This window comes from Terrapene carolina, unplaced genomic scaffold (genome assembly GCF_002925995.2).
Source record: "Terrapene carolina triunguis isolate 2854851 unplaced genomic scaffold, T_m_triunguis-2.0 Scaffold633, whole genome shotgun sequence".
NCBI lineage: Eukaryota > Metazoa > Chordata > Testudines > Emydidae > Terrapene > Terrapene triunguis.
The window spans coordinates 1,300,337-1,321,243 of NW_020664984.1; the positions used below are offsets into that span (position 1 = coordinate 1,300,337).

Sequence of the window (20,907 nt, forward strand, 5' to 3'; positions counted from 1 at the left end):
ACTCTTGCTAGAAAGTTGCAACATGACACTACTTTATTTCTTAGAATAACACACAAGAACCCAAAACAGAGAGAGAGAGAGAGAGAGAGAGAATGCACTCTGCTCCCCGAACAGAGAGGTACAACTCATCCCCCTTATACTTAGGGTTGTCAACCCCCCCAGATTGGCAGGGAGTCTCCCGGAATTGGCCTCAATCTCCCAGTGACTGTTAAAGGCAATCCAGGAGATTTTAATGGGCCAAAGTCCAGTTGGTGGCGCAGCGGGGCTAAGGTAGGCTCCCTACCTGCCCTGGGTCTGCGCGGCTCCTGGAAGTGACCAGCACATCCCTCTGGCTCCTAGGCACAGGGACAGGGCAAGGGTGTTTGGGTTTATGTGATTAGTCAGTTGGCAACCCTGTTTACACTAGGTTTCTGTCTGCAAACTGCTGAGGACACAAATTGCACACTTCCCTACAGAACTCCCTACCCTGCAAGCAGGACCAGACAACCCCTTAGGGCAGGGGTCTCAAACTCAATTTACATTAGGGCCAGTGCCAGTCCTCAAATCCTCCCAGCGGGCCAGTGTCACTCATGCTGCCCAGAACCTGCCCCCCAAAAACTCTGCCCCCCAAAAAACTCCACCCCCCCACCTGCCTAAGGCTCTGGGATGGAGTTTTGGTGTGGGAGGAGGTCTGGGGTAGGGGATTGGGGTGTAGGCTCTGGGAGGGAGTTTGGGTGCAGAATGCGTGAGAAGTTGGGCTCTGGGAGGGAGTTTGGGTGTGGGAGGGTGTCTGGGGTGCAGGCTCTGGGATGGAGTTTGGGGGCTGGGGGGGGGGTTGGGGGTGGGTGGGGGGTGTGGGGGAAGGCGGTGCAGGCTCTGGGAGGGAGTTTGTGGGTGGGAGGGGGTATGTGGGGACGGGGTGGGGTGCAGTCTCTGGGAGGGGGGAGGGAGTGTGGCGCTTACCTGGGGCTCCAAGGCGGGGCGGGCCGGGGGGCCTCTGCGCGCTTCTGCCCCCAGGCACCGTCCCCGCATGTCCCATTGGCTGCAGGGGCGCTTGGGGCGGGGGCAGCGCGTAGAGGCACAACCCCGCCCCACCCTGCCCTGCCCCTGGTCCACAGGGAGGGGCCGGCAGCCACTGGAGCGAGCAGGCAGACGCCGCTCAGCTCTGCTGCGCTGCCGGGGCCCCTGAGGGGGGAGCACCCGGGGCCAGCAGGTGGGAGAGACCCGGCCCCAAAACTGCTGGAGCCCCACGGGCCACATTGGGGAGGCTCGTGGGCTGCAGATGGCCCGCCGGTCAGGAGTTTGAGACCCCTGCCTTAGGGTTTAAAGTGACAGCTCATAATTTTAATGCAGTTTTCAATATACCATAATCATGACAACTACCAGCATCAGGAGCTGCCGAATCATTCAACAAGTGCTGTGTCCTTTGGATACAAGTGCTTCTCAGTGTACTCCTGGGGGAATACTGTGCCCCACATATTTCTTTGTGTCCCTACAGAAAAATAACTTTCTGATGGGGAAGCAAAGGGAAGCCACAAGAGCCGTCATGTGACCCTCCCCAGCAGTTTGTTTCGGGTGCCCAGGGCAGCCGGCAGAGAGGTAAATCACTGTGGGGCAGGAGGTGGGACTGGGGAAGACGCAGCTGGTGACTCTGTTGATGTCACCAGGCATCACCATTTTCCACCCTCCTGAGTCACCTGGGGTGATGCCTGGTGACATCAACAACTCCTACCATGTGATGGGCTCAGCTGCTAGTCCCAGCTGGTCTGAGGAGGACAGGACTTCTTCTTCCCCTACATGGCATCCTGGGGTGGGTCAGACCCACCCCCAGATTTCTCCCCCAACTGCAGGAAGCTCCGCAAACAACCCCCCAACTTCCTGCACCCATCGCTCCTCAGCTTCAGAGGGATGGACCCCTGTACAGGGAGCTGCTCCCACATCCGCCCAACCCGCAGGCATCCAGACCCCCTCATATCGAGACCCTTCACTGAGCCTCAAGAATTTCGCAAAAATTTTAATTTTTGGGTGTAGAATGCCCTCAGGAGTATCAGTGACACCCGCTGCCGAGTGCAAGAGACTAGTAATGAGTGTTCAAAGTCCAATTCACTCTGTAATCTGTGCCCCTGGAAAATAGTTTTTTTTTTTTTCTGCAGAGGCGAGCAGAATTAGTGGAGTTCCTCTGCATTGGAGTGAGTCAGAAGAGATGCAGAGGGAATTCCAATATATGTAATCACCAAAGCTGTGCCAATTCTTCACCATCTTCATTTGTTTGAATGTTGTATCCACATTCTTGAGATTTTTCTGTTTATGTCATTTAGATTATAAAGGCTTTGTGTTTGTGTAGCACAAGGGCCTCTAATCCTGATTGGGGCCTTTGAGTACTAACATAATATAAATATTTACTGCTAATAATTCATGGTCCAGGAGTGTGTGATAATGAAAAATGTAAGTTAATGGCCAGTTAAAACTTGCCTGCAGTCATCTAAAATAGCACAGTACCAAAATGGCAATTGGTTAGGAAAAGCTTGTACATCCTGACCTTCATTAATCAAGTTTAGAGACCTGAAAAAACATTTCAGTCCTTGCATGTACTGATCAGGCTCTTCGAATTAGCAAAATCACTATAGACTGCTTCATACAGCATAAGATCTCCCAGGCAAGGGCCGTGTGTGTGTTCTGTAAAGCACCCAGTACTATTAGGTTAAAACTTATTTTAGAAAAAAAAAACAAGAAGCCCTTAACTGTGTTTCTGATTCACCTGAGATTACTAAAAATTAGAGAATTTCATTTAATTTACACCTGGCAGCTTGGATGATGAAAATGGGCACAACAATTTCACTTCCAGGTTCTCATGTGCTAGCACAGGGGTCAGCAACCTTTCAGAAGTGGTGTGCCGTGTCTTCATTTATTCACTCTAATTTAAGGTTTCGCGTGCCAGTAATACATTTTAATGTTTTTAGAAGGTCTCTTTCTATAAGTCTATATATTTAACTAAACTATTGTTGTATGTAAAGTAAATAAGGTTTTTAAAATGTTTAAGAAGCTTCATTTAAAATTAAATTAAAATGCAGAGCCCCCCGGACTGGTGGCCAGTACCCGGGCAGTGTGAGTGACACTGAAAATCAGCTCGCATGCTGCCTTCGGCACGCGTGCCATAGGTTGCCTACCCCTGTGCTAGCATGACTCTTCAGTATGCTGAGCCCCGATCTTGCAAAGGACTCTGCAGGTGCAGCAGTGGCAGTGCCCCCACATCTGGTCCTTTGCAGGATTGGGAGCTCTGGTTGCAAACTTTAGGGGGATGTTTAAAAATATCTTTTCCTCCTTAAATTGTGAAAAATATTTCTGTTGTTCAGTTGTGGAAATAAACTGCATTTTGATGACAGTTTCGTTTAATCTGGCGTCCATGTACTTGTTCAGAGCCTCAAAGCTTAGATTGGATGATCTCCTTGTCCATTATAGAGAGCTTATAAAGAAGAGACATCTTGTCAGCTTTTTAGTAAATAGCATTCCTAGATACTACCTAGTTCTCCAGAGGAAATAACAATAAAATGCCTTTCTGCTTTACAAAGGAACGTCTTGTCTAACTCTCTTTCTTTCTGTCCTCCAGACTTCGTTTTATGGCCGATTCAGACACTTCTTGGACATCGTTGACCCCCGCACTCTCTTTGTTACAGAGGTAATGTATTTACATTGTTTAATCTCTGAGATACTGCTTATTTGATTGTCAAGGCTGTATCCCCACTTTGAACTTTAGGGTACAAATGTAGGGGCCTGCATGAAAACTTCTAAGCTTATCTACCAGCTTAGCTCTGGTCCGCTGCCACCATCTCAAGAATTCCCTTCCTGGGAAGCCTTGAGAAACCTTTCACCAATTCCCTGGTGAACACAGATCCAAACCCCCTTGGATCTTAAAACAAGGAGAAATTAACCATCCCCCCTCCTTCCTCCCACCCTCCTTTCACCAACTCCTGGTGAATACAGATCCAAACCCCCTTGGATCTTAAAACAAGGAGAAATCAATCTGGTTCTTAAAAAAGAAGGCTTTTAATTAAAGAAAAAGGTAAAAATCATCTCTGTAAAATCAGTATGGAAAATAACTATACAGGGTAATCAAACTTAAAGAGCTCAGAGGACCCCCCTCTGTCTTAGGTTCAAAGTACAGCAAACAAAGATAAACCCTCTGGTAAAAGGTACATTTACAAGTTGAGAAAACAAAGTAAATCTAAGACGCCTTGCCTGGCTTTTTACTTACAAGTTTGAAATAGGAGAGACTTGTTTAGAAAGATGGGGAGAACCTGGATTGATGTCTGGTCCCTCTCAGTCCCAAGAGCGAACAACCCCTTAAACAAAGGACACAAAACAAAAGCCTTTCCCCCCCCAAGATTTGAAAGTATCTTGTCCCCTTATTGGTCCTTAAGGTCAGGTGTCAGTCAGGTTACCCGAGCTTCTTAACCCTTTACAGGTAAAAGGATTTGGAGTCTCTGGCTAGGAGGGATTCCATAGCACTGTACACAGGAGAGCAGCCACCCTTCCCTTTATAGTTATGACATTGATAGATTTGGTTTAAAAGAGAGAAGGAGAGAGAAATGCTTAAGTGCAAGAGAGTCCACTGATATAACATTAGCATTGTTTTGAGGGTCCAATTCTGTCAAGTGCAAAGCATGCTCAGTTCCTTTTGACTTCAATGAGAGTTGAAGATGCTTTCTACCATTCAGGATGAGGCTGTAATTGCACAAAAACCATGAAATTCAGAGCCAATTTCCTTTGTCCTTTCAGTCAAAGTAGAAGAGCTCACAATAAACATCCCCAAGACCTCCCAGAGATTCTTTAGCAAAAAGGGAAGACCAGACTTGATATTCCTTGTATTTCTAAGTGGAACAGCTCCCCCAAACAAACTAACAAAAAACCGTTTCAAGCCTTTACACATCAGAGGAGCAGTAAAGGGCACAAGTCCAAATTAAAAAAATAATAAAATAAAATCTGTTAGAGGTCATTTTTAAGGTTGCTGTGGAAACCTAAAAGTGTGTCTGTACTCTGAGAAGTGACTCTTGAACAAATGGCACTATGAAGTTCCTTGTTGATCATCTCTGTGTCTTCAGATGACACTTATTTAGTTTACAGGTAAAAACCTTTTTCTATTTTCTAACTGACAGTCCCACAAATTCATCCAGGATCTGAAAGTCAACCTGGGTCTTTCCTAGCTTGTGCAGTGTCACCTGAAATAAAGATTCTGCAATTGGAGGTTAGTTAACAATTCTACTGATGCAGCAAGAGCCAGAATAGAAATAGCTCACTCCCCACTGTACAGCAGTGTTTGGCTTGTGATGCTCACCAGAGTCATAAAATGTCGTAAAAAGATATTATGCTGTTAAAGTTAGAAGATAGAATTCTGATGTCTGGTCTACACTGGAGGGGTGGAGGGAGGGGGAGAGGGATCAATCTAAGTTACGCAACTTCAGCTACGTGAGTAACATAGCTGAAGTCGACATACTTAGATAGAGTTACCGTGGTGTCTTCACGGTGAGTCAACTGCTGCCGCTCCCCCGTTGACTCCGCCTGCGCCTCTCGCAGTGGTGGAGTACAGGAGTTGACGGGAGAGCGCTCGGAGATTGATTTATCGTGTCTAGACTAGATGCGATAAGTCGACCCCCGCTGGATCAATCGCTGCCCGCCGATCCGGCGGGTAGAGTAGACATACCCTGAGTAAGCACAGGGCAGCAAGCACATCTTCTGAGTAAGAAGTTGGCATTTTTACATAGTGACTTTCCTGGTTATAAAAACACTCTAATTTTACCTGATTTATGTGCATTAAATTTGTCATTGAGATTGACATTAAAATTTTTTTGCATTTAATATTTAATAGAATTATTGACCTTAAAGATTATTTTCCCCAAAAGATATATTTCAGTTGGTGGATCTTAAACAATGCTGCATACTCCTGTCTAGGGGATGACACGATAGGAAATTCACACTTTTTGTGTGGCAAATGCAGCCATGGATGTAAATTGAATTTCAGCGCATTATGCAGAGCACTGGCAGCTGAACTGTCCGTTAAAGTCAGTGGCAGTCTGGATCCAGTTCTTTGCACACCATACTGAAAACGTGCCCAGCAGCGTTTTAAATGTCTTTTTTCCAGAATCGATCGGTTTCATTCAAAGACATAAAGCTATTGGATAGTTCACCTGAGTTCTCTTTAGATTCCTGTCCAAGAGAACCGCAGAGAATCAAACTGCTGTTCTCATGCCATAAAATCGAAGTTTATGGCTTCACTTATAAAAACACAAGTTTGGATGAAATATGAAATCCAATTTTCAAAAGGCAGTGTCCTTGATGTGGAACACAGTCTGAAGAAATAACCTACTCGCAAAAGAGAGGTTTACAGTCTCATGAGGATGCCTGTGAGCCATCAAACTGGCAAGATAAATCAGGTTGAAAGAGATGCTGTTACTTGTGAATTCAATGGCTTTCACTAACACTTAAATTGGTATATAAAGAGAACATGACCATGCATGTGGAAATAGAAAAATTACTACAAATTAAGGCTTGATGCTGTAGTTATTTAACATTAAATTCACTGTTGATAAATGTGAAGTAATGCATACTGGGGGGAAATAAATGTCCACTGTGCATTACTGTGTATTCTCTGCAACACTCAAATTGGGAGTGACTTGGCTGAACTAAACGGAGTGACACAAACGTGAATCCATTTTTGATGAGATCAGAACTGGGCCCAAGAGGTGCAGCAAAAAAGTTTTCTTTTTTCAACTGTACAGAGAAATTTCATAGTTTAATTTCCTTTATGTTATCAACCTGATGCAGAAGTTCTTAGTAGGAACTTTTTTCTTTGTTAATGGGGGCGTGAAAAAACAAAGACTCTCAGTAGAAACCCACCCTGTCCTCCCCATCATTAAGGTTTCCTCCTACCTCCTCAGGATTAGAGATGGGCTTGAACCCTGAAGCAGCAAAGCTCTCTTTTAAAGCATTAACTGTTATAAATCTGGGTAGTCTTCTTATCTATAGAAATATCCAATCCCCCTTTGAATCAGTCTAAGTTCTTGGCCTCACTGACATCCTGTGGCAGTGAGTTCCACTGTGTAAATATGCTGTATCTGAAAAAAGTATTTTATTTTATAATTTGTGAGTTTATTGCCTAGCATTTTTTTGAATGTCCCTTTGTTCTTGCGTCATGAGACTGTGGAAGCAGAATCTGTGCTACCTTCTTAAGACCCTTCATTATTTTGTATATTTTATTGAGTCTTCTGTTGTTCTTCTCTTTTCTAAGATAATCCATCCCAATCTATTTTTAAAATCTTCTTTTGAGAGCTTTTCCATGCCTCTAATAATTCTCATTACATATTTCTGAAACCTCTCTAATTCTGCAATGTCCTTTTTTGAGATATGGTGAGCAATACCGCACACAGTGTGAAAGTGCATCACTGATTTATATAATGGCATTAGAATCGTCTCTGTGTTATTCTCCATCCCATTCCTTATCCATCCTAACATCTTTCTGGCTTTTTTTGACTGCAGCTGTGGATTGAGCAGAGGTCATCACTGACCTGTACATAACGACACCTAAGTTCTTTTCCAACGCGGATACTATTAATTTAGAATCCTGGAAGGTGTATGAGGAGCTCAGATTTTTCCTTCCAATGTGATTACTTTTCATGTGTCAAGATTGAATTTCATCTGCCAGCTTGTTGCCCAGTCACCTGGCTTGGTGAAGGCCCTTTGAAGTTTCTTAGGGCATGTTTACGGGTACCACGCTGCAGCGGCGCAGTTTGTCTGGTGAAGATGCTCTATGCCGACAGGAGAGAGCTCTCCTGTTGACTTAGCGCTGGGCACATGAGCACGTATATCGGTGTAACTTATGTTGCTCAGGGGGGTGGTTTATTCATACCCCTGAGCGACGTAAGTTATGCCAACATAGGCTGTAGTGTAGACATAGCCTTAGTCTTCTCTATACTTGACTAACATAGTAGTTGTGTCAGCTACAAAGTTTTTTTTCCCCCTTGCTGCTACTCCCCTTTTTTCCAAATTGTTTATAAATATATTGAACATTGGACCTAATATGGAACCATTAACCTTCTGACCCCCCCCCCCCCCCCCCCGGTGGCGGGGTTGCTAACCTTTTTTCATGATTAAAATTAACCATTCATTCCTTCTCTTTGTTTTCTGCCGTCTAGCCAGCTTTGCTCCATGATAAACTTGACCCATCCCACCCCACCCCACCCCATGATTACTTACCTTCTTTAGTAGACTCTTATGAGGGACCTTGTCAAAGGCCTTTAGGAACTTTAAATAAATTATGTCAACTGGTTCTCCTTTATCCACCACATTACTGACACCTTCAAAGAATTCCAATAAGTTAATGAGACATTATTTCCCTCTGCAGAAACCATGCTAGTTAAACCTTATCATATCATGATGATCTCTCTGGGATAGTTTAGCAGATTCCCAGAAAGTGAAACTGATCATCTCTCTCGTTTTGTGGATGGAATTACTGGAGTATACTGAAGCTCCCATGAACCCTCTGCAGCACATCATAGAGCAACATTAACTCTTTTCTCTTGGTTAATCTCTTTCTCAGTAAAACAGATATTAATATCTAGGATCACGTAAAGAACCCCGAAGCATGTACAATCTGCTTTGTTCGTCTACGCAGTTGCTGCACTATTGGTGTCTGACTCACTGCTCTGAAATATTTAGAGTGTAAATATAAAAAGCCATTCTGTTCTGTTTTATACTCTAAATGGGGAATGAAATCTAGAAATGTCTGGAAAAGTAAAAGATAGAACACAGCCATATGTAGAAAGCCCTTTCCTGCTGACAGATGGCTACATCTTTCGGGCCTGGAGTTCTTCTCAAGGAACAAAAGGATTGTTGTTTGTCTCGGAGGAGCCCAGTATCAGAGGAAAGAAATGGACAAATGAGCTTTCTAATGAGAACGGCGAAGATTATTATTAATTCCACAGCAGTTTCAGATGGATATTTTCCATTTCCTTTTCTAAACTGTATTGTATTGCTAGGCAGTTGCAGCATTCCTTCCCAGAGGTGGCTGTATTTTCATGTTCAGCAAAGTGATTCCTCTGCATGGGAAAGCCAAATGGAATTGCATCGTGGATGAGCTTGAACTATAGTCCATTGGTAAAGTTTATGAAAAGTTTGGGGCTTTGTTAGAATGAAAGGTGCTATGAAGATGATTATTGCAGCGTTGACACTTATGCATTACAAAATTATGAGATTAAAATTGACTCTGCTGATGTAGGTTCTTAATATTTATTGAGTGCCTTGCATTTTTGAGGGCCTCAAATATTAACTCATCCTCACCGTGAGGTAGGTAATCGGTATTACGTTATGATATAATTACATTTAAAATGAGTAAACTGTGATGGAAAGCAAGTGGCAGAGCTGGGATTAGAACTCAGGATTTCCACACTCTGCATGTCTCTGTTCAAGTCCACTAGGCCATGCTGCCTTGTGGTGATCTATCCAAAATCTACTAATTTTACATACTTTTAATGCATCTGTCACACTGACATCTAGGCTTCAACCCTTAACATTACACATAAGCCTTAAAGACAAAGGAATTCTTATGTACTAATCCATGTGACTTCTGACTTTCTGACAAAATAATTTTCCCGGCAACAAATTTCAAACTTTCCTAATAAGCAGAAAACATTGCACTGCTGAGGTCAGGCCCAGCTATTCTTGTAGTTGAGACTATGCGAAACCTCTTGGTGGGCGACATGCCTATTTTCTGAAAAGTGTGAGATTAAAATGATTGGAATAATACTTTAAATTGCTATGTAATTAAGCCCCATCAGAGGAAGCAATGGGGATCGGCAGATATTTTTATAAGCCTAATTTATTCCATGTGACATTTACCTAGACAGACTGTTAACACACTGCAGGAGAGGCCCTTCATTTAAGAAAGCTTATAATAAAGCAAAAGTTAAATAAGAATTAAGAGTCAAGTTGCATTCAGAAGGACCATGTTTTATCTGTCTTCCCTTATGCTCTGTCTGAACGAAGAAGCTCTGTCTCTCCCTACATCAGTATTAAGGGCTCAACCCTGCATGATTCTGAGCATCCTCAGCCCCCATACTTAGGTCCAAAGTGGGATCGTGATCACATATATGAACGATACCTTCTTACTCAGCAGATCTGCCGTCTGTGATTATTCACTGTCACGTCTGCTGGTTTTACGCTGGCAAAAAGTTTCTTGTTCGTGTTATCTCTCACTGGAGATTGAATACAGTAGAGTAGGCTGGATTCTAGTCTGCCCTGCGTATCATCAGCAGAATCGTCAGTTATAATAATTTCTGTTTTTTATCAGTGATTGCATAAATGGCAGAAAGAGGATCTGGAAATCCAGCTCTGCTAGGTTGAGTTTGTGGTGCTGCTGTCAGCTAGAAGAACCACCTCTTTGTACTCTTAGCAGATCAGATCTGAACCCTGCTGTGCAGTGTGTCAGCACCGGACGCATGCTCCACGTCAGATCAGGGATTGTGCTGTTGAAGTGGGATGTAAGGGGGCTTGTGCTGGTTCTCTGCACAGAGGTGACATTCACCGACTCTTCATTAGAAATGCTGCAGCGGCACAGTTCCAGTTGCGCCACTGTAGCGCTTCAGTGTAGATGCTCACGACTGCGATGGGAGGGGTTCTCCTGTTGCTGTAGTTATGATTTGCCTTTCTGAGAGGCAGTAGCTAGGTCAACGGAGGAATTCTTCAGTCAATCTAACGCTGGCTACAACGATAGGCTTAACTACGTCACTCAGGGCTAGAGTTTGCCCACCCCATGGGCTGTAGTTTGCCCACCCGATTTATATATGGACTGTAGTTGCAATTTAAATATGCCTGCATGGTTTTCTGGAGGAGAACGCATACTGGGCAGCACCTTACTACAGTGTCCTCTTTCTATATCCTTGGATGGATAAATAAGGGAATCTTGAGCAGGAGTAGAGAGGTTATTTTACCTCTATATTTGGCACTGGTGCCATTGCTGCTGGAACAATGTTTCCAGTTCTGGTGCCCACAATTTAAGAAGAATGTTGATAAATTGGAGAGGGTTGAGAGAAGAGTCACGAGACTGATTAAAGGATTAGAAACACGCCTGATCGTGATAGAGTCAAGGAGCTCAATCGATTTAGTTTAACAAAGAGAAGGTTAAGGGACGACTTGATCACAGGCTATAAGTACCTACGTAGGGAACAAATATTTAATAATGGGCTTTTCAGTCTAGCAGAGAAAGATAAAAAATGCTCCAGTAGCTGGAAGTTGAAGCTCAACAAATTTGGACTGGAAATAAAGCGTGCATTTTTAACAGTGAGGGTAATTAACCATTGGAACAATTTACCAAGGATTGTGGTGGATTCTCCATCACTGACGATTTTTAAATCAAGATTGGATGTGTCTCACTCTAAAAGATCTGCTCTAGGAATTATTTTGGGGAAGTTCTATGGCCTGTGTTATACAGGAGGTCAGACTAGATGATCAGAATGGTCCTTTCTGTCCTTGGAATCTGTGACCCATAAAACTGGGCCCCTGACCACCTTCAAAAATCCCATGATAAATTCTGCTGTCAGTTACACCCGTGTAAATCTGGAGTTGCTCCACTGACCCATAAGTGCCTTCCAAAGGCATTTTTAAAAGACCGACTTCAAAAGAAGACATTCTTAGTCATGATCCATCGCTCTTCACTAGGGCAGGAGAACCCTCCGCATCCTGTAGGGCCAAATCCTATTGCAAAACCCCGATGGGCTTCAATGGATCAGGAGGTGGCCCACAAGTGTCTTTATGTAATAATATTCAGCATGATGCAAAAACTGAGCAGCTGTTCAGAGGTGTTTGCCTCATAAAAAGCTAAGAAAAAGGCTGTTGTGCCTCTGACAACTGAATTCACTGTGAATGTTTTTTCAGGATTTTAATCCTTCGCTGGTCCATTGACTTGCCACTAAGTTAACATGAGCAAATGATTCATGAACATGCTTTCTATAAAGTCAGCATGAAGTTCAGTGAAGCAAACTTCTTTTTGTGAGGTCAAAACCATTGCTTGCTCAGGAAGAACATGACCTATGAGGGAAGATTGAAAAAATTGGGTTCGTTTAGTCTGGAAAAGAGAGAACTGAGAGGGCACACAACAGTTTTCAAGTACATAAAAGGTTGTTACAAGGAGGAGTGAGAAAAATTGTTCTCCTTAACCTCTGAGGATAGGACAAGAAGTAATGGGTTTAAATTGCAGCAAGGGCGGTTTAGGTTGGACATTAGGAAAAACTTAAGCACTGGAATAAATTGCTCAAGGATGTTGTGGAATGTCCATCATTGGAGATTTTTAAGAGCAGGTTAGACAAACACCTGTCAGGGATGGTCTAGATAATCCTTAGTCCTGCCATGAGTGAAGGGGACTGGACTAGGTGATGTCTCGAGGTCCCTTCCAGTCCTATGATTCTATGACTCTTGAGTCTAATTAGCTCTGTCATTAAATGCTGGAGAAACATAGGTCAAAAAGCATCTAGAACCCTTTAAGCAGAGTCCACACCCTTCCAATCCTATGATTCAGTGAAAAGGTACCAGTCTGATAATCCTGCAGTCTTCTGAGTATCCTCAGAATTGATATCTCACAGACAGTGCCAATGCACTTGGTCCCTGGCATACCCCATTGCCACTATTTCTCAACCTGGATCTGGTGGTAAAACCTCTAGTTCAGATTCCATGACCCGTTGAGCCCTCAACCTTTCTGCTGAGACAGACATCAAGAAAGTCCATTTATAAGGTGGACATTTGCCAGCTAGGAATTGGATTAAGACTGCCAAATAGCCTTCAGTCACTATTGGACTGTAGTGAATCTGAACCAGGCATCTGAAGGCTTCTTATCCCATGATCAATCCCCTGAGCTGTTCAATCCCCAATGAATCATTCTAGTGGTGCGGTAGCCCTACTGTAGTTACGGATGAGACTAGCTTAATGTTCAATACCTGATTTTTCTAAGTTATGTAAAATCCACGTTTGATTGGATTGTCATGAAAATTGCAGTGCCTTCTGGACATCCATGGTAGACTTACTGGTCCAAATTTGAGGTCACTTGAACAAGGAGCTCTCTAGATATGGCCCCTTCCCCTCCAAATAATATAAGAATCATATCGTTTTGATATTACAACTTTTTTTTGTTTTTGTTTTTTTTGCACACAACTGAGGATCAATTTAGGGACTGATCCTCCCCAAACTGATATAACCTACTCAAAATTGATCTCAGCACCTACTGCCCCTCTGAGGAAGCAATATTTTAAAAGTTATTCGGGTTAAAAGTTGTCTCTACACCGTGGCTCAATCCAAGTTGACGAGCCAGAGAAAGTAAATGTGCGTATTTGCAGCAGGTCTGGGGCTCTGTTACAAGCCAGTGTTTTCAGGCAGACAAATAATTGGATAGCTCAAGGTGCTACGCTGTGGCTATTGAACGTGAGCAGCAGCCATATGCTGAGAGTTAAGAGTCCTGATTCCCACAGCTTTCTGAGAATTTGTGTGGTGCACATTGGGTGCTCTCTGCCTCCATTCCGTGGGGGCTTCTTCGGGAAGTTTTGCTCTGAGAGCACAGGTTCTGGTTTAAAGAACAGGTGCACTCAGCATTCTGGAATTACATGAGGCATTGCTGGTTAATCTTAACTCTGTATTAGAAAAGTTTGGGGGCAGTTAATATTTTATTAAAACAATCTGAACAGTTCTAAACCAAGTGCCTTTCATATTCTTAGTAGGATCACTGTGTTTTACATTTTTGTTTGTTCTAGGACACTCATAAATTCTTTTTAAGCCTTTTGCAATCTTTCACAACCTATTTTGTTTGGAGGCTCTTTCCTTTCATAAAGCCTTAGTTATTTTTTGCCTGCTGAGCCAGAAGGAGACTTTTAAGGAGACTGCAAGTTTAAAAGCAAAACTTGGGCTTTTTTGTTTCTGTTTGTTGCTGTACTAAACAAGATGAGATCCAGCCAGGGTTGTTATAGTAACTACTAAGATTTCCTCAAGAGAAGAGGAAAAAAATAGAACACAGATCCATTCATTTATTTACTTTAGACTTTCATTCAAAGTTACATGCTGTTCTGTGTAGATAATTTGCAAGGCACACAGTGTAGGTAATTTCAGTGGAAAACCCTGCCCCCCAAACCCCTATACTAATAATGAGCATGAATGGTTCTCCCGTATATTGAGCTGGCAATACTGGTTTATTGTGGAGCTTTGTAGGGAAAATTGGTTATTTTCCCTGGATCCTTTACTTATTATTCATTCAGTTGTCTTTGACTTTTCACCTCTGGATCCTGCATTGCCATATCAGATTCTCCTATTCTTTAGTTTCATTTTAATATTCGTTTCCTTTATGCGTATCAGAATTGTGTTGTCTGGGGTGGGGATGAATTGGAAAAAAAATCTATTTTTGTCATGACAAAAAATGCAAAAGTCATAATTTTATCTCAGTTGCTCTCTCTCCCCACTTTGTTCCCAAAAGGGGCTGCATATGTTTTCATATACATGAGGTACCTTTTTATCTAAAAAAAAAATCAAACTCATTCAGGTAGGATAAACCTTTACTATGCACATGATATTGATAAAATTCTTATACTTGGTGGTGTTTTGATAGAGTTTGTTATAATTCCTAAATTATAGGGTTTTATATCTTTCCTGTCATTTCTAAGCACTTTATATAAAAGGAGGAATGCTCTACAGAAGCACTATCTACTGGAAGGATTAGGAAGATGGCACTGCCTCATTTTTTCCCTTTAGGAAGATTATGCTGAGAACCATAAGGGCTAAAAAGCTCACTTTTCTTGTTGTTTATTTAAGCGAAAGTACAAATAATTCCGCACAGTCCTTTTTTTATTTGTAAAAATTGTGGGATCTGTGACTGGCATTGACCACAGGACATATGACTAGCCGTACTCGTAAGCATTTAAGGTGCCCATCGTTGTCATATCTAGACACTATTATGTATATTTTGTAAAGTAAATCAGTTCCTGCTAGGAAAGGACCCAAACTCTCCTCCCCTCGCTCACACATCAAAGCTGCTTGACTGTGAAAAGTTAAATCTCTGGATGATTAATTCCAGGAGGATCATTTCATTATTTTTTAAATACCTTGTGGTGTGTTCCAGTTGTGTGTCTGCAGTTTTCCAGAGTCTGGATACTGACGTAATCCCTAGTCTTTGGAGCAGGGTGTGGTGTTTCTCTCCAGTACTTCTGCCTGTCCCAACACATCCCAGTCCCACCCAATGAACGGAGTGAACACACTGCTAGTTTAGGGTGACTTCATATTGCTGGAGTCTATCTTCATTAAGTCAGCAAACCAAACCAAGATCAAATATAAATCCAGAGTGATTCTAGAACCTCCCAGAGAAAGTGGGTGGGGGGCAAGGAGGTTTCAGATAAGGCTAGTGCTTTCTGAAAAGAGACTTGAGTTTACCAGGTAATGTGTCTGATAAAACTTGCCTTAAATGAATATATATGGATGACAAAACATTTGAGTGACAGTGGAGGACACGAAGGCTGCTCTGTATTAACTTACAAATGCTCTGAATGCTCTATGATTGTCCGACTGCTGTAAGGGCTGTGATCTGACTCCTGGAGCTGAGTCAAAAGGGGCTTTTCCATAAAACAAAGACTAGAAATAAAATATCTCTAGGGCAAATGCTTCAAGGGCCATTGCAAGAACAATGACTGGGCTAATAATTAGGAAGGGACTTCCTGCTGTGGCTCCAGCAAATTTGAAAGGCTTATTCTGCCAGGGCTGGGGGCTTAAGATCAAAGGGATACTAAATAGAGACCCTCTCTTGAGAGAAAGCAGGGTCAGCTGATGGGGGCTATTCAGGGAACAGGCTGAGACAGAGACAGTCTCTGTGGCAGGAGTCTGAAGAAGTTGGGGTACCTGGCTAACACTGTGGGGGGACGGGGACAGTATGGTAAGTGCTATGTAGATATGCCTGTGTTTAAGCTATTTTATTGTTTTCAAATCCTTGCTGTCTCGTGCTGTTTGGTGTTCCGACTCTTAAGAATAAACAATACTTTGTTTTGACAAGGCTGTGTGGTCACTGTCACAATTCCCGAGGGGCAAAACTGCAGGTGCCTATCTGAAGTCAGACCTGCTGAGGTAATCCTGGTGAGCACAGGAGTCTGCAACCCAGGCTCTGGTCTAAGAGTTGGAGAATCGGGTGATTCCACCCCATGAGAAGCAGCTTGTCACCGGTGGAGATGCTCTCAGGCAAATCCAGAGCAGGGACAGCAGTGCAGGTAGCCCGGTAACCGTGACTGACCTCCACTGCAGAGCTTAAAGAGAAGAAGCTTGCTCTAGGGTTCACATTTCCTGAATTCTTTCTTTCTTCATGTCTCCTGAAATTAAACCTCATTAGGTGTCTTTGCAAAGACTACTCACTTTTACACTTGTGTTGAATCACTGCTGATAAATGTAAGCCAATGCGAAATGTAATACCAAGGCCAAAAATATGTGGATATATATGGAATTAGGTTAGTGTATGCAAAAATGGGCATTAATCCATCCACAACACATTTGCTCCGTAGAATGCTGGGATTGCCACTTTTTCATTAATGCATTTATGTACTGAACGCTTGAAAGGCACTAGTCATTCATTTATTGCCAGTTTTGGGTTGGCCTAGCTGCTGGCATTTCCAAGAAAACAACAAAGTATTCTTTGATGTTTGCAACAAAAAGGCACTAATAATCTGCCAGCAATTAGCCCAGTTTATAGAAGAACAAGATTTGCTGTAATGATACTTGCCTAATTTTTGGAAGGACAAGCTTATTAATGTTTGTGAGGATCTATGATACAATGGGAAGGGCCATAAATACCTAGGTAGATTATAATCAGATTTCATCATGTTCAAAAAAAAAAAATCTTTATTTATAAAGCATCCCTATCTCGAAATAATCGTTGTAACAGCTAGTGCAGGGATGTTCAACTAAACAAGCCTGACAGTAACATTTAAAAACATGAAGGTTCCTGCAGGGAATCCATCATCCAGGCAAATAATATGAATTGTCTTTGTTTTTAAATAAATGAGAAATATTTCCCGAGTCTATTGACATTTTCTGCAGCCTCACTGCAGGTTTGGCAGGGCACTGGAAAAGCAGTGGCCTCCGCTGAAGCCAGCCTTTACAGCCTGACTTGTTGTTCTGCATTTTGGATTAATTGAGTGGAGATTACTTTCCCCTTTTTATTACCAGACATCAAAAGAATTGGCCTGCGAGTCTCAGTCCAGTGCTTAATTGCAAGCTCATCCTTCCCCTTTAAATATGGGTATATATTCTGGAACCAATGGGACTTTTTGATTCAGCAATACATGAATATCAATACTTGTGATAATTTGAATGCATGAGATATTTAAAAACTGCCTTTTAGTGCAACATGAGGAAGTTGCTTGTTTCTGTATGTGTTTATGTGTGTATAATGGGTGGGATTTTCAAAAGGCCTCGGCTCTCGCCTAATTCTGATCTCATTAACTTCAGTGGGAGCAGAAAGATGCCAACACTGATTCTGAAAATCTGTCCCAAATATGTATATAGACAATATAGTGGTCATCATTAAAATAACAACATTTGCCAACAGCTACCACATGTTGGTACCCAAGATAGCACAGTTAAATCAGTTCTGAAGTATATGAAAATATTATTGTATCTCAGATATATGGGGCCTGATTCTGATCTCCTTTATGTTGGTGTCAAGCAGGATAACTGCCTTGATTTCAGTGAAGGTACACCCATTTGAGAGCAGAAACAGCATTGACTTCAGTGGAGTTATCCTGCTCCACACTGATGTAGCTGAGATCAGAATCAAACGTGCTGTTTAATAATTGTTGGTAGATGTTGAATTTTTAAGGGTGACCACTCTGTGTGTGTATATATATGTATGTGTGTGTTTTCTTTTAATAATACAGATTAATTATATGGGCTAGTGCCTCTTACTGCAGTTCTTAAGGGCTTGAATTTACTTTACCGTATTTTTCAGTCCTTTAGTCCTTATGTAGGCAAAACTCCTTTTCACTTCAGTGGGTGTTTTGAAGGTGTCTGGAGTTCAGAGTTTGGTGCAAGGTATGAATTGATTCCTCATAAATGCACTGTCCATTGCACCTGAGTAGGTCATTTTGTCTTCAAAAAAGTATTTGCCTAGCTGCATCATAAATCCAGCCTCCTTCATGAGATAGTAAATCAGATTTATCACGCTAATTAAGAAGACTTCAGCTGAACAGACTTTCTGATACCGTTTGTGCCAGCATTCCTTGTTCTTTTGTGTATCCCACATAATTATTAGATACTTGTACAATCAAAGAGGAAGATGCAGTCCCTGTCTCAAGAAGCTGATAATATAAATCAAATACAGATACATGTGCTAAATGTGTATGTGTATATATAAAAAATACACCTCTGCTGAGGCTTGCATAAAGAAGTGTGTTTCAAGACTTGCACGTGGTCCTGTAACCTAGATTCAGAGCCTTCAGTCTAACGGGGTCAGTGCAGAACAAATGTTACTGATCATGCTTTATTGTGTTATGCATTTGCAGAGTCATCTTAAAGAAGCTGTGCAGTTGCTGGAGGATTATAAACATGGGACTTTACCCCCTGGAGTCACTAACAAAGAGGTAATACATCTGAGCAGTTGTTTCCTGGGTTCCTCCTTGTGCATGGACAACTACTTTACTGAAGGAAAAACAAATTTCATGTATGTCTTTGTAGCCAATCACCAGTTTGGTACTTTCCTGGGTTTGTACTGTCATGATTACCACAAGTTATCAGCTGTTGCTGATCTGTTTTTAGTAAGTGTTACTTTTTTTTAAATAAGTCCTTAATGATGGTACAGCTGATGATTGTCACAGTGCTGGGATCTCATCTGGCATTAGTTGTAATGCCAGTATAGGCTACTTCTGGAAGGAACTGGATGTCTTACATTAGCTATTCCATGTTCTTTTTGGCATTGGGCATCGTAACTTGGTGTGTGTCACATTAATACTAATAATTTAATAGCAATCATAGAAATGTAGGGCTGGAAGGGACCTTGAGAGGTCATCTGGGCCTTCCCCCACACTGAGGCAGGACCAAGAATACCTAGACCATCCCTGACAGGTGTTTTATTTTTGTTTTTTTGTGGGTTGTTGTTTTTTTTAGGCATTTTAAAAAGTTTTGCTGAGCAAAATTCCACAAGAGGTGGTTTAAAAACCTGTAAACGTGTTAAATAAAAAATGTTATTAAAAGTAAGCATAACATTTGAGTTTAAAGAATTGTGTTGATTAAGAATAACATTCACCATCAATACCCTCCCCAGCGCTCACAAAATGTGTATTTTGCTAATTCTAGATCCTAAAAAATATGTTGCTTTCTTCACTAAGCTGAAGTCTCTCACCAGGCACATCACTATGTCCATGTATTGGCAGCCAGAGTTGTCTATAAACCCTGCTTCTCGGAGGGGTCACATTAATTGCTGATATAACCTCACTGAAATAAATGCACTTACATTGTACGGCTCCTCCACCTATCTTGTCCTGGTTTATGATCTCCCTGGGGCTTAGGTATGAGATAGGTGTCTGGACACCTAAGTGAGGCTGCAGTGTGTGTGGTTTTCTTCTTTGACATGGTTACTGGCCTAGTGGAAGGGGGATGCACTTTTGGCTTTTGACACAGTCCCAAATGACATTCTCATAAGTAAACTAGGGATGTGAGGTCTAGATGAAATTCTAGACGGTGGGTGCAAAACTGGTTGAAAGAGTAGATATCTTTGGCTTGCTGAAGTCCTACAAGATAAACTAATACTTCTGTGAAACCCTTATCAGCTGTTCAAACATCCCAGCAAAAACCTACTATCAAGTCTTAGTCCAGAAAACATCTTGTTTTGAGGGAGCCGTTAAATTAATATCCCACCTGACTTTTTCTAGCGAGTGTTCAGTTTTGGGTTACGCTAACCCTGCCAGTATCCAAAACTGCCTTCTTTCCATTCAGTGGCTATTGCCAAGGATTCCCCGGCTGCAGCCAAAGGCATAATAACTGTGCTTAGTTTGTTTTCATTTCTTGGTGAAACAATTCCAGTACACGAAAAATGTAAGTGTAAAAGACAATCAGAAACTCTGTAACATCAAATATTTTCTCAATACATTTATTACCTCCTGGGCAGGGCTTTTAAAGAGAGATTTCTCCTTCTACGTAGATTCAGCCTTCTGAAATGGAACAGTCATGGACCGTTCCATCCAGAACTGACTTTCCTTAGCCCCTTACCTGCACTCTGCCCCTGCTTGCCATGACCCTCCTTACGAGGCAGATGCTGGAGTAAACACTCTTCATCCCCAGTTATCCTCAGGGGAAAGGTTCACAGCCTTGCAGCACAGCCTTTGTTGGGTTCAGAAGAAATTATTTTAGAAAGCTCAGCTGTTGCTCAATAGCATGAAACCAGGGTAATCTTAATCTAGAAATCCTCTAGACAATGCAAGAAAACCAGCCAGAATTTTGCACAAAATCAGCCCTCTTACAGGCAGAGCAAATAACCAGAGCTGATCCAGGCACAAAATAAGAAATGCTCAGGTGGTTTTTGTTTTTGTTTTTTTTAAGTAGAACTTATCTGTGTAAAAAATATTACAGCTGCAAATTGAAGGGCTCAAAAGCTGGTGAAATGCCACAGTTCCAGTCCATGTCCAACCTTAACTCTGCCTCTGGGCATATACATTATGATACGGTCTTTGGTTCCATTATTTGTTCTGTTGCTCTTGTCTGCATTAGCTGAGCGTGTGCTCCTGTCAACCCCATAGGCTGCTCTTTCCTAACCATGTTCTGCCACTACTCCCTCTTCACTCTCTTGATACCTGTCTTTTGTGTCGTCATCCCTTCCTCCCACCGCTTCCCTTCCCCACTCCTCAGTTGCATCCGCCATCTCCACGCTTCTCCCTTTTT

The 20,907-nt window shown here is 42.3% G+C and overlaps 1 protein-coding gene across 1 annotated transcript in view; it reads left to right on the plus strand.

Annotated features, from left to right (window-relative positions):
• The window catches only part of SFXN5 (sideroflexin 5), a 166,938-nt gene that overhangs the window by 13,356 nt on the left and 132,675 nt on the right, over positions 1-20,907 (plus strand). The window contains exons 2-3 of the mRNA XM_026659548.1: positions 3,587-3,655; positions 18,537-18,614. Coding sequence (XP_026515333.1) covers positions 3,587-3,655; positions 18,537-18,614 — 147 coding nt within the window. The remainder of the gene's footprint in view (positions 1-3,586; positions 3,656-18,536; positions 18,615-20,907) is intronic.